The 13,191-nt window shown below is 51.4% G+C and overlaps 1 protein-coding gene across 1 annotated transcript; it reads left to right on the top strand.

Moving 5' to 3' along the window:
* The first annotated feature begins 846 nt into the window (after positions 1-846).
* LOC123141946 (putative GDP-L-fucose synthase 2) lies at positions 847-2,017 on the top strand. Its single transcript, XM_044560998.1, has one exon. It carries the CDS (start codon positions 895-897, stop codon positions 1,852-1,854), a length of 960 nt encoding a protein of 319 aa, XP_044416933.1. The 5' UTR covers positions 847-894; the 3' UTR covers positions 1,855-2,017.
* Positions 2,018-13,191: the final 11,174 nt, after the last annotated feature.

The following is a 13,191-nucleotide window of genomic DNA, read 5'->3' as shown; positions in this document are numbered from 1 at the left end:
CAATCTGTGCACTAGTATAAAATCTCAAGAACCTTTGGATAGACCTAAATAAAGTGATCATGGTACCTTAGGGTATTGTAAAAGCGGTAGGTACTCCCTTTGGCTCGTCGTTAGGGCGTGAGGGCAACAATGACTGACTATGGAGAAGAGGGCGACCATGGGTGTTAGGCCGGCAACAATGAGGATCGCCACTAGGGTTTCGCCTGGGGGCAGCGGCTGGGCACGCACGTACGCCGTGTTTTTTTTGGGTAACGTACCAACGCGGGCGACCGGGCATACGCGCACCGACCGGGCGTACGGCGACACGGGCAGGTATGCCTATACGCTGTGTGCAAAGATGATACTATCTTTTAGGGCATGTACAACAGACGAGACGGATGTTGTCTATAATACTCCTCCACATCATTTGCAGACAACATGTACAGACAGCTACTACAACGGGCTGTCTCTAGACTCGTCTAAAACTTCATTACGTGCATGCATATTTTAAGGGATTTCCTTCCCACGATGCGGCCCATGACAAACGATGCACTCGTACAACTGCAAAAGATCGTCTGTAACTAGCGATGTATATACGGCAACAGATCGTCGCTATTTCTACCGACAGCCTCGTTCAGTTTCTCCTTTCTCTCTCTTCCACGTCAATTATTTTCCTATGTGGCAGGAGTTACAGACAGCTGATTGTACCCTGTTGTACATGCCCTACGTTTTGCGGGGTTGTACCGAGACGGGACTCATTCAATAAAGCGGCCATGATTTCTCTCTAAAAAAAACGAGACAGAGGTGCATTAATTACGCTGCTATTTAAGGCCACCATTGCACTAGACAGCCACCAGGCAAGGCGCGCAAGTCTGGTGTAGATCGCGCTTGCTCACCAGGGTACGTACGTGCTCCATGGGTAGCATGTCATTCCTCAGCGACAAGTCCGCCAAGACATTCGTGGCCGGTCACCGGGGCATGATCGGCACAGCCGTCCACCGCAAGCTAGCAGCGCTCGGCTTCACCAGCATCGTCGTCCGCACCCACGCCGAGCTCGACCTGACGTGCCAGCACGCCGTGGAGGCCTTCTTCGACGCCGAGCGGCCCCGCTACGTCATCCTCTGTGCAGCCAAGTCCGGCGGCGTCCACGCCGCTCTGAGCGCGCCGGCCGAGTACCTGACCAAGAACCTGGGCATCATTTTCAACGTGATGACCGCCGCGCAGCGCTGCGGCTCCGTGCGCAAGCTGCTCATCCTGGCCAGCGCCACCATCTACCCCGAGGACGCGCGGCAGCCTATCCCGGAGTCGGCCTTCCTGTCCGGCCCACCGGCGCCTGGGAGCGAGTGGTACAGCATCGCCAAGATCGCGGGCATCAAGATGTGCCAGGCCTACCGTGAGGAGCACGGCATGGATGCCATCGCGGCGTCGCCCAACAACATCTACGGCCCGCGCAACCCCTTCCCTTCGGAGAGCTCCCACGTCATCCCCGCCCTCATCCGCCGTTTCCACCACGCCAAGGTCACCGGCGCTCCCGAGGCCGTGGTCTGGGGCTCCGGCGCCGCGCTCCGCGAGTTCACGCACGTGGACGACCTTGTGGAAGCCTTGGTGCTGCTGATGGACAGGTACTCCGGGCTGGAGCACGTGAACGTGGGGAGTGGCGACGAGATGAGCGTGAGGGAGCTGGCGGAGCTGGTGAAGGAGGTGATCGGCTACGAGGGTCGCGTGGTATGGGACGCCAGCCGGCCGGACGGTGTGCCCAGGCGGTTGATAGATAGCTCCAAGATGAGGAAGCTTGGGTGGAAGCCTAAGGTGGCGCTTAGGGACGGGCTCATGGACATGTACCAACTCTATTGCCGTCAACAAGATGAACCATGAATAGATTGGATGTTTTTCCACAAAAAACAAGATGAAGCATGAATTCATGCAACAGGATTTATATATTTGTTCCAAGATTGTTCCACTTAATTTGTTATTTGATAAAAAATTAAAGAGCGGGGATGTAACCGCGGGTATGTTTAGATCTGAAAATTGTGGTGGTGGGGTAAGTACTGGTTAGCCTGCATAACGGAGCGAAATTCGGAATATATGCTGCTGCGTGGTACAACTTGTCAGGAAATCATACATCAATTGTACGATGATGGGTGGTAGATGGGCGATAGTTTTTTTTTGTGTGTGTGAAAATAATTCAGATCTATTATCAAAGTTCACCGGAAGTACAAAACACCTAAAACATAATAAAAATTACATCAAGATACCGAGACCACCGAACGATCACAATCGCTGCCAGAACGAGCCGTCCACGTGCCGCTGTCGTCCCCCCCCCTATCGGAGCCGGCTTGACCTCGTTGATGACAGTCGGGAAGTCTTTTCCTCTCTCTTTCTCAATCTCTGCGTTCTCAGAGCTAGCTCCAGCAAGCATTACATGCACTAGTGGTTGGGGCCCGCTATTGCGTGGCCGCCTTCAAGTAGGATGAAGGTGTTCTCTCGTTTCTCCATCTCCAAAAGAGAGAAGAAAACAATCCTCACCTTAATGTGACAAAAAAGGAAAACTTTTCTCACCTCAGTCAACCAGCCAGTGACATGTGGCCCTCACCATAGGAGTAACACTAATATTTGGTATGATATTGGTTGCACGCTACACATGTCGAGCGCTCACCATTGGAGCAATTTAGATCATGATGCACGAGGTATGATGGTTGATATTAGTTGGATCTGCCTCTTTGGGTCTTTTTATATTGGGATAGATATAGATATAGATAAAGCAACAACCAACATATAAACCGATAAAACCACAACACAGCAGACCAACACTCACACTCACCCAAGGCTAGATACATAGGTGCCAAAGACCAACAACAACACCCCGATCGATACCGTGAAGCCCTTCCCGGTGAAAGATACAGCGAAGAGGTGAAGTTGAATGTCGACGAACCATGAGCTCCAAGATGGTGCCTTCAGGAAGGACACAGACACCGAAGCACCGCCGCTGCCCGATCCAATGAGCAACCAAAATGGAGACTTCAGGAAGATGATGACGTCCACGGGCGCCACCTCCGCTGGCTTGGCCAAACCCAGACAGGGTTTCACCCTAGCAAGCATACTCTGCCTTCGCCCAAGGTCCGTCCGGTCACACAGACCACAATCGCACACCACCACAGAATGTCGGAAGGCCAGCCACCACAGCATCCATGCAGCCATGGCCCCTAGCTGCTCGAACTTGAGCCGCGAGCTTAGCCCACGAGCACCGCATCTCCCACCACTAGGACCGCTGCCTAGAAAACAAGACAAAGATAGCAAACCATCACCGAGAAATGACGAGATCGCTCCCTGAAAAGAGATAAAAAGAAAGAGTAAACAAACTACTCCCTCCGTCCCATAATATAAGAACGTTTTTGGCACTACACTAGTGTAAAAAACGCTCTTATATGACGGAGGGAGTAGTAACTAACTCCTCCCCAACTCATTTAATCCTCACTATTGGTCCCAGCCAGTCATAACCTTCTTCCCTACTCCAAATAGAATAGAAATCCGCATGAACCTAATTCGATTTTCAAATCTAGACACTCCCTCCCCTTCAAGAAACTACTTGACCTCAAGGCGTTTGGTTAGCCATGAACTCTGGGTAGCACTTCTCCATCTCGTAACAATCCTCCCAGGTTGCTTCAGATTTCGGTAAGACCAAATCAATCAGGGAGCCACCATGTCGGAGAAAGAGGTGAAGCGGGGGGTGTCGTGGTTCTAAGTCTAACAGTAGAATGGGGGGGTAGGGATGTAGAGGCATGGTCCTAGCTATGGAGAAGCTGTACGCACGAGTTTTATGAGTTCAGGCCCTTTTCAGAGGATGTAAAAGCCCTACGTCTCGGAGCCCGGAGGCGGTCGACTGGATTATATGCGTGTGTGTGTTATAGGGGGTGCGAACCCTTGTCCCAGAGGAGGGGGGTCGCTTATATAGAGTGCGCCAGGACCCCAGCTCCCCTCCGTTACACAGGGTTCAATGTTCATAAAGAAGGAGCGTTGCAGGTAACGTCTGTAGTAAAGTAATATAAATGACTATTAAGTCTAAGAGTAAATGTCCGACCGTTGCTGCGCGGAGTGGCTTTAGGTCTTCTGCACGTCGAGTGGTTTAGTGGTCGAGTGAACTAAATAAGGGGGGGGTCTCTGAGTGAATGGTAGGTCGAGTGGATTGCACTCGACACCTCCGTTGGGTCCCCTCTATTTACTCCTGAACCTCTTTGCCTCTAGGACAAGGACCTTAGGTAGGAGGTATAGGTCAGGCCTATTACCCTACCCCAGGTCTATGTCCTCATCATTAGCCCCCGAATGGATTGAGGTCTGAGTGAAAAGAAGGTTGAAGTTGACCTTGCTTTGACTCTTGCTTTCATCTCCAAATGGAGGCCAGTTGTTGGAACTTCGGCTTCGTTTCAGTCGCCTTGATCGATTCAGAAATGACCGACTGGTTTTATAACGTCATCCGTCGAGTGTTATCTTTGACATGGAATCTTTGGCATGATCGGTTGTAGAGGATCCCGGATTTCACGGGATTCGAAATTTTGGTGGAAGCGCGCCAGGCGGAGCGTGCCGTGGTAAGCGGAGTAGATAAGTAGGAGGTTTCGATTTCTGTGCCACCTTTTTCGCCACGTATCCCGTGTGCGACTGTTTAAGGGATTTGACAGGATCGTCCGGACCCACGCGTCAGCCACTCGGAAGTAGGCCTTTAAAAGCGGCGAGGCCGAGGCATCCGCACTGTGCGTGCCCATTCTCCTTCTTCTTCCTCTTGCTCCTTTGCCTCGTTCGGCTTCTCCACTCTCGACGCCGCCACTCTGCCGCCATGGGGAAGGAGAAGACGGCGGCGCTGGAACGTGCGAAGAAGGTGACGGGGGCGGCGAAAAGCAAGAAGACGAATCGCGGATCTTCATCGCGCTCGGGGCTGCCATCGGGTTGGATCCAGGGAGATTGGATCCGATCCTCACTTCGGCAGGAAGACTTGGACGATATGGCCGAGTTAGGGCTGATCGTCCATGAGTCTGCGCGGCTGCCGGAGGGGGAAACGGAGCCACAACCGCGACCGGGTGAGTGTGTTCTGCTCGCCACTCATGTCGACCGCGTCTTCTCGCTTCCTCCACACCCCTTCTTTCGAGGTTTCTTGAATTTCTTCGGGGCTCAACTCCATCATTTCACTCCCAACACCATCACATATCTCGCCGCATTCGTGTCCATGTGCGAGAATTTCCTGGGGTGTCGACCGCACTGGGGTCTTTTCAAGCACATTTTCGCTATGCGCTCCCAAACAGTGAAGAAAGCGAACTCGAACGACGAGAAAACCCATGTTATCCAGATGTGTGGGGGTCTGGGTATTCAGAAGAGGAAGAGGAGTTCCTTCCCTTCGATGACTCTTCCTGAGTCGGTCAGGGGCTGGCAGTCGACCTGGTTCTATTGCCAGGATATCGTGCCCCGAGGCCAGTCGACTGGACTTCCCCCTTTCTCTTTTGATCGTGTTCAAACTCCATCTTCGTTGAAAGTGACCGCCGCAGAGAAGGCGGAGACGGGCATGTTGGTCGAGAGGGTAGTTCAACTGATCAACCAAGGTGTCACCGGCATGGATCTGCTGGAGGTGTTCCTCAGTCGGCGCATTCAACCACTCCAAGCTCGTGATCACTCCATGTGGATGTACTCCGGGGCTGGTGATACCGCTCGGGTTCATCCGGAGGAGGTGGAGGCCAAAATAGTGGCCGAGTGGCTGAGGGGCATCACCGGCAACAAGGACAACCCCAGGGGCGCCAGGAGAGTCAAACCTTTCAGCGACAGCAACGAGCCAGACAAGGTTTGGCCACTAGAACTGATTGAATTTGGATGTGCTTTCTGACTGTTTGTTGATTCGACTGATTTCCACTCGACTCCTTGTTTTGTAGATTTATACAGAGATGTACTCGATGCCTAATGGTGAACAAGCTCTGGAGCTGGACCATGAAGGCGAGGACAGCGCGGAGGAGAGCGGCGAGTGGGAGTCACCAGCCGACGATGATGAAGATGAGAGCGATGAGTCGGACGACGAGGAGGTAGCTGACTCACCACCTCGTTCCGAATGTCGATCCAAGCAGCACCATGATCCTGCGGGCAGGCGCGGCAAGGCTGTGGCCTCGAGCGCTCCATCTGAAAAGCGCGCTCGGTCTTCGACTCCAGAATTGGCTGAGAAGGTCACCAAGCAGCCCAAGATCAATCCTTCGAAGGCTCGGAAGACCTTGCCTAGAATCAAGATGGACGTTCCTGTTGCTTCTGGGTAAATGTTCTCCCCGTATTTTCTTGTTCTGACCGATTCTCTAGTACTGACCGAGTGGATGATGAACCTTTACAGCCCGGCCTCGGCTGCGACTGATATGGATATCGACAAGACCCCAGACGACGAGGAAACCGACGACGCATCTACCTCCAAAGCCAGTAAGTCTGTCCGACTCGAGTTTATTTGGACGACTGGATTGTTTGTCAGCTATCTCTTTGACTTTCTCTGTTTGTTGCAGCACCACGGGACGTTGTTGTGCTCCCGGACGATGAAGAAGAAGTACCGCTGAGGGGAAGGAGGAGGAGGGACAAGGAACTGAGCGGGAAAGAGCCTGAGGCCCAGGTTCCTCAGTCGACTGAGATGCCTGGGATGGCAGTCGAGCGATTGACAGATCCGGCACGTACCAGCGTCACTTTCGCTATCCCGCTGTCGACTAATTGCCCATCAGGACCAGCTGCTCAGACTTCTACTGCACCAATACAACTCCACGCATCAGACCCAGCGGTTGCTCCGACTGCTTTGCCTTCATCGCTTTTCACTGCGTATCAAACCCCGGACGACCCACCGTCTGCCGCCAAGGAAGCTCTTCTTCAGTTGAACCTTGTGATGGGGCAAATGAAAGTGGTGCATGAGGCCAGTCAGGTGGCCTTCAACGCCGGAGCAGCTCTGCAGACCAATGTCCAGGTTAGTTGATTTCCGATTGATCATATTTCTCGTCCGATCACCCACTTGGGTGTGACTGTTTTGAAGTTGCACAAGTCAATTTGAGTCGGCTTGGATTGAATCTTTGAACTAGTGGGGGCACTCTTAGTGCACCCACTGGGTGTAGTCCCCGAGACCATAGTTGACTGCGGGCAGTCGACTGTGGTCTGAGAATCTGAATTTTGTCACTCAGTCTGGACTGGCCAGGTCGAATGACACCAGAGCCAGTGGGGGTACGCTAAGTACACCCACTGGGTGTAGTCCCCGAGACCGTGGTTGACTGCGGGCAGTCGACTATGGTCTGAGAACTGCTCCTTTTTATTACTCTCGCACTGGGCAGACCATGTCGAGTGTTTATTCAAACTAGTGGGGGCACGCCAAGTGCACCCACTGGGTGTAGTCCCCAAGACTGCCGTTGAATGTTTGATTCGGTGGTAGTCTTAGAGTAGCTATCACTATGATGTATTTTTATCTCGGTCAGCTGATATGGCTTATACTGCAGAAATCTTGTGATCTTGGGGCTCAGCTTTCCGCAATGAACAAGTAGCAAATCAGCCTCAACCTTGATCTGGAATTGGCCCAGAGGAATCTCAAGACCGCTCGTGATGAAGTAGCTGCCATGGGAGGTAACCAATCGTCAACTGTCTTTCTCACTGCCAGCCCTTTTCCTTTTCATTTTTTGAACCTAGTGACTCCACTCGAGAAGATGTATGTAGTGAAAACCGTCAACTCCAAGCCCGTCTGAAGAATGTTATTTCTTTAGAGAAAATGAAGTAGGTTTTGGAGAAGAAGGATCTGGATCTTGCTGCTGCACAGAAGGAAGCGCGAGAGAAAACGGCGCTTGCTGACAAGAAGCTTGCTTCAGTCGGCAAGTTAGAAGAGGAGAACTCCAAACTGAAGACTGTTGTCTCTGACGCCAATCGGGAGGTCGAGCGACTGAAGAAAGACAAGGACAAGCTGACTGACAAGCTTGGAGCCTCAAGGACAAGAAGGGCGAGTTGGAGTCTTATCTGGGCCAGCTTGCTGCAAAGCTGGTCCTAAAACTTGAAGGTACTGATGATTGACTGACTTATTACGGTCGACTATCAAGCTTGATTATATCGTCGACTCACCATTTACTCGACTGTGCAGAGCTTTGCCAAGACTTTGAAGTGGAAACTAGGCGGGTCGAGACGGGTCTCGATCCCGTAAATTGTCCAGTCAAGGATGATGTTGCGATGAATGTGCTGCAGTTGGAATCTCGCATAGACAGCGCGGTTGCTTATCTTGCTCGCCTGAAGGCAGCGATGACTCGGGTTGATACTGAAGTCTGGCCTCAGGCGGAACTGTCTCAAGACCTGAGTCTCTGATGGCTCGGCTGAATCAAATACCTGACCGAGTGCAAGAGTGGAAGAAGTCATCTGCTCATTGTGGCGCTGATGTCGCGTTGTCCTTGGTCCGAGTGCACTGCAAAGATGTCAAAGAAGACAAGCTGGCGGAGCTCAAGGTCGCTAACACAAAGAGGCACACCTTCCAATCCCTCATGGACACTTTCCTTGACGCCGCCACTCGCATTGCAAATAGCATAGATCTTGACAGTTTCTGCGACCCAGCCAGTCCTCCTCCTGACGCGTGACCGAAAAACATTATGCTCCACCTTTATTTGCCTCGGAATGCCGAGTGATTGTGTAATCGTTAAACTTCTTCGGGCTTGATGCTCGAATACTTTTGATCCATCGTCCGGAACTTTAGGATTTATCTGAACTTGGTTTATCTCTGAATATGCTTGTGTTTGCCTTCGAGTGGAATTTGCTTTTCAATTGGAATAATCTTTGTACTTGAGATGCAGCTATTGTACTTACGGCGCTGCCCCGAGGAGAAGGTTGCAGTCGACCTGCACCTCATCGTCCTTGCGGATAGGGATGGAGCGCACGTTGTACTTGTAGCGCAGCTCCGAAGGAGAAGGTTGCAGTCGACCTGCACCTCGCCGTCCTTGCGAATAGAAATGGAGCGCACGTTGTACTTGTGGCGCAGCTCCGAAGGAGAAGGTTTCAGTCGACCTGTACCTCGTTGTCCTTGCGGATAGGGACGGAGCGCACGTTGTACTTGTGGTGCAGCTCTGAAGGAGAAGGTTTCAGTCGATGTACACCTCGCCGTCCTTGCGGACTGGGATGGAGCGTACGTTGTACTTGTGACGCAGCTCCGAAGGAGAAGGTTTCAAACTTAGGCGAGTACTGGACTGCATCTAAGCCCCCGAGTGGGAGGGTTGCTCACCACTCGGTAGGATTTTTCAAACTTAGGCGAGTACTGGACTGCAGCTAAGCCCCCGAGTGGGAGGGTTGCTCACCACTCGGTAGGATTTTCCAAACTTAGGCGAGTACTGGACTGCAGCTAAGCCCCCGAGTGGGAGGGTTGCTCACCACTCGGTAGGATTTTTCCAAACTTAGGCGAGTACTGGACTGCAGCTAAGCCTCCGAGTGGGAGGGTTTCTCACCACTCGGTAGGATTTTTCAAACTTAGGCGAGTACAGGACTGCAGCTAAGCCCCCGAGTGAGAGGCTTGCTCATCACTCGGTAGGATTTTTCAAACTTAGGCGAGTACTGGACTGCAGCTAAGCCCCCGAGTGGGAGGGTTGCTCACCACTCGGTAGGATTTTTCAAACTTAGGCGAGTACTGGACTGCAGCTAAGCCTTCGAGTGGGAGGGTTGCTCACCACTCGGTAGGATTTTTCAAACTTAGGCGAGTACTGGACTGTAGCTAAGCCTCCGAGTGGGAGGGTTGCTCACCACTCAGTAGGATTTTTCAAACTTAGGCGAGTACTGGACTGCAGCTAAGCCTCCGAGTGGGGGGGTTGCTCATCACTCGGTAGGATTTTACACACTTAGGCGAAACGGATTCGCGGCTAAGCCCCCGAGTGAGAGGCTTGCTCACCACTCGGTAGGATTTTTCAAACTTAGGCGAAACAGATTCGCGGCAAAGTCACCCACTGGGGGATTTCAGACGCAAACAAAAGTAACAACAACCATTTTGGAAGACTGTAAAGCTCTTGTCTTTGATAAACAAACTACAAAGGTATTTCTTATTACATCTCATCTGAATGAGTACTTAAGTATAAAAGGGGCGGAGCAGCTCCGCGTTCCAAGCCCGTGGCTCGTCTTTCTGATGCTCGACATTGTAAAGATGGTATGCTCCATTGTGGAGAACTCTGGTGACAATGAAGGGACCTTCCCAAGCAGGGGCGAGCTTGTGTGGTTTCTGCTAATCAACTCGAAGAACCAAGTCTCCCTCTTGAAAGGCTCGGCCCCTCACGTTTCTGGCGTGGAATCGACGCAAGTCTTGGTGATAAATGGTCGACATGATTAAGGCCATCTCTCTTTCCTCCTCTAGGAGATCGACTGCGTCCTGCCGGGCCTGTTCTGCTTCATCTTCAGAGAAGAACTCGACTCGGGGTGCATTGTGAAGCAAGTCACTCGGTAGAACAGCTTCAGCTCCATAAACCAAGAAGAATGGAGTTCGGCCAATCGACCGATTGGGAGTTGCCCTCAATCCCCAAAGAACTGATAGAAGTTCATCGACCCAGGCGCCTGCTGCATGCTTGAGATCATGCATCAGTCGGGGTTTCAGTCCTTTGAGAATCAAGCCATTTGCTCTTTCTGCTTGTCCATTCGACTGGGGGTGGGCGACTGAAGCATAGTCGACTCGTGTACCTTGGGAAGCACAGAAGGCTCTGAACTCATCAGAATCGAAGTTTGACCTGTTGTCAGTGATGATGCTGTGCGGAACTCCATATCTGAATGTCAATTCTCTGATGAAGCTGACGGCAGTACTGGCTTCAAGATTCTTGATAGGCTTGGCTTCAATCCATTTGGTAAACTTGTCGACTGCTACAAGCACATGAGTGAAGCCGCTCCTACCAGTCCTCAGGGGTCCAACCATATCCAATCCCCAAACGGCAAAGGGCCAGACGAGTGGAATAGTCTTCAAGGCTGACGCAGGCTTGTGGGACATATTGGAGTAAAACTGGCAGCCTTCACATTTGTCGACTATATCTTTCGCCATTTCATTTGCTCGTGGCCAATAAAATCTGACTCGGTATGCTTTGGCCACAATGGTCCGAGAGGACGCATGGTGACGACAGGTCCCCGAGTGGATGTCGTTGAGGATCACTCGACCTTCTTCCGGTGTTATGCATTTCTGGCTGACTCCGGTTACGCTTTCCCTGAACAGTTGTCCTTTTATCACAGTAAAGGCTTTGGATCGACGGACGATCTGTCGAGCCTCTTCTTCATCCTCTGGGAGTTCCTTCCTAAGGATATATGCAATGTATGGCACTGTCCAGTCGGGAGTGATGACCAAAACCTCCATGATCAGGTCGACCACGGCTGGGACTTCGACTTCAGTCGGATCTGTGGCACTCTTAGGCTGCGGGGGCTCTTCAGTGAAGGATCTTCTTGAACTGAAGGTGTATGAATGTGTTCCAAAAACACGTTGCTGGGAATGGCTTCCCTCTTGGAACCTATCTTTGCTAAATCATCAGCTGCTTGATTTTTCAGTCGGGGTATATGATGGAGCTCTAACCCCTCAAATTTCTTTTCCAACTTCCTCACCGCATTGCAGTAACCAGTCATAGCTGGGCTTCTGACGTCCCACTCCTTCATCACTTGATTGACTACCAAATCTGAGTCCCCGTAGACCATGAGGCGACGAACACCGAGTGAGATGGCCATACGTAACCCATATAAGAGTGCTTCATATTCCGCTTCGTTATTGGAGGAATCAAAGTGAATCTGGAGAACATATCTGAGCTTGTCTCCTCGGGGGGATACCAGTACCACCCCAGCACCGGAACCATTCAGCATCTTGGAACCATCAAAGAACATGGTCCAGTGCTCCGAGTGGACCTGAGTCGGCAGTTGCTGTTTGATCCACTCGGCAAGGAAATCTGCTATTGCTTGGGACTTGATAGCTTTCTTTGCCTCAAACTTAATATCCAAGGGAAGAAGTTCAATCGCCCACTTTGCCACTCGACCAGTTGCATCTCTGTTGTTCAGAATCTCTGATAATGGAGCGTCGCTGACGACTGTAATGGAGTGGTCAGAGAAATAATGTGCAACCTTCTTCGTGGTCATATAAATCCCATAAACAAGCTTCTGATAATGTGGATATCTTTGCTTTGATGGAGTCAAAACTTCAGAAACATAATATACTGGGCGCTGAACTTTATAGGCTTTTCCTTCTTCCCGCTCGACCATAAGTACTGTACTGACGACTTGTCCAGTGGCTGCAATGTAAAGCAGTAAAGGCTCTTTGCTGATTGGGGCAGCAAGCACCGGCTGGGTGGAAAGCAGGGCTTTGAGCTCTGCAAATGCTGCATCAGCTTCAGGAGTCCACTCGAACTTATCAGACTTCTTCATCAGTCGGTAAAGAGGCAATGCCTTTTCACCGAGGCGAGAAATGAATCGACTTAAGGCGGCCAAACAACCTGTAAGCTTCTGAACATCGTGCACACGCACAGGGCGTTTCATTCGGAGAATGGCACCAACTTTCTCTGGGTTAGCGTCGATCCCTCGTTCGGAAACGAGAAACCGAGTAATTTTCCGCCCGGAACTCCGAATGTGCACTTTGATGGATTAAGCTTGATATCATACCTTCTGAGGTTGGCAAAAGTTTCAGCAAGGTCAGCCAGCAGGTCGGAACCTTTACGTGACTTGACCACAATGTCATCCATGTATGCTTCCACATTCCGACTGATTTGAGTGAGTAAACACTTCTGAATCATCCTCATGAATGTGGCTCCAGCATTCTTCAGGCCGAATGGCATGGTGACATAACAGAAGCACCCAAATGGAGTGATGAAAGCTGTTTTTATCTCATCGGGTCCATACAGTCGGATCTGATGATACCCGGAATAAGCGTCCAAAAAGGACAAGCGCTCACACCCTGCAGTCGAGTCGACTATTTGATCGATGCGGGGGAGAGGAAAGTGATCTTTCGGGCAGGCCCGATTGATATGCTTGAAGTCAATGCACATGCGAAGTGAGTCGTCCTTCTTGGGGACCATGACAACATTGGCTAGCCACTCGGAGTGGTAAATCTCTCGGATAAACTCAGCTGCTAGGAGCCGAGCTACTTCTTCACCGATCGCTTTTCTCTTCTGTACGGCGGACCGTCGAAGATGTTCTTTGACTGGTTTCACTTTTGGGTCGACTCGCAAACGGTGCTCAGCCAGCCCCCTGGGAACACCCGGCATGTCA

This window comes from Triticum aestivum, chromosome 6D (assembly GCF_018294505.1).
Source record: "Triticum aestivum cultivar Chinese Spring chromosome 6D, IWGSC CS RefSeq v2.1, whole genome shotgun sequence".
NCBI classification, from domain to species: domain Eukaryota; kingdom Viridiplantae; phylum Streptophyta; class Magnoliopsida; order Poales; family Poaceae; genus Triticum; species Triticum aestivum.
This window is presented reverse-complemented; position numbering and strand designations above follow the sequence as displayed.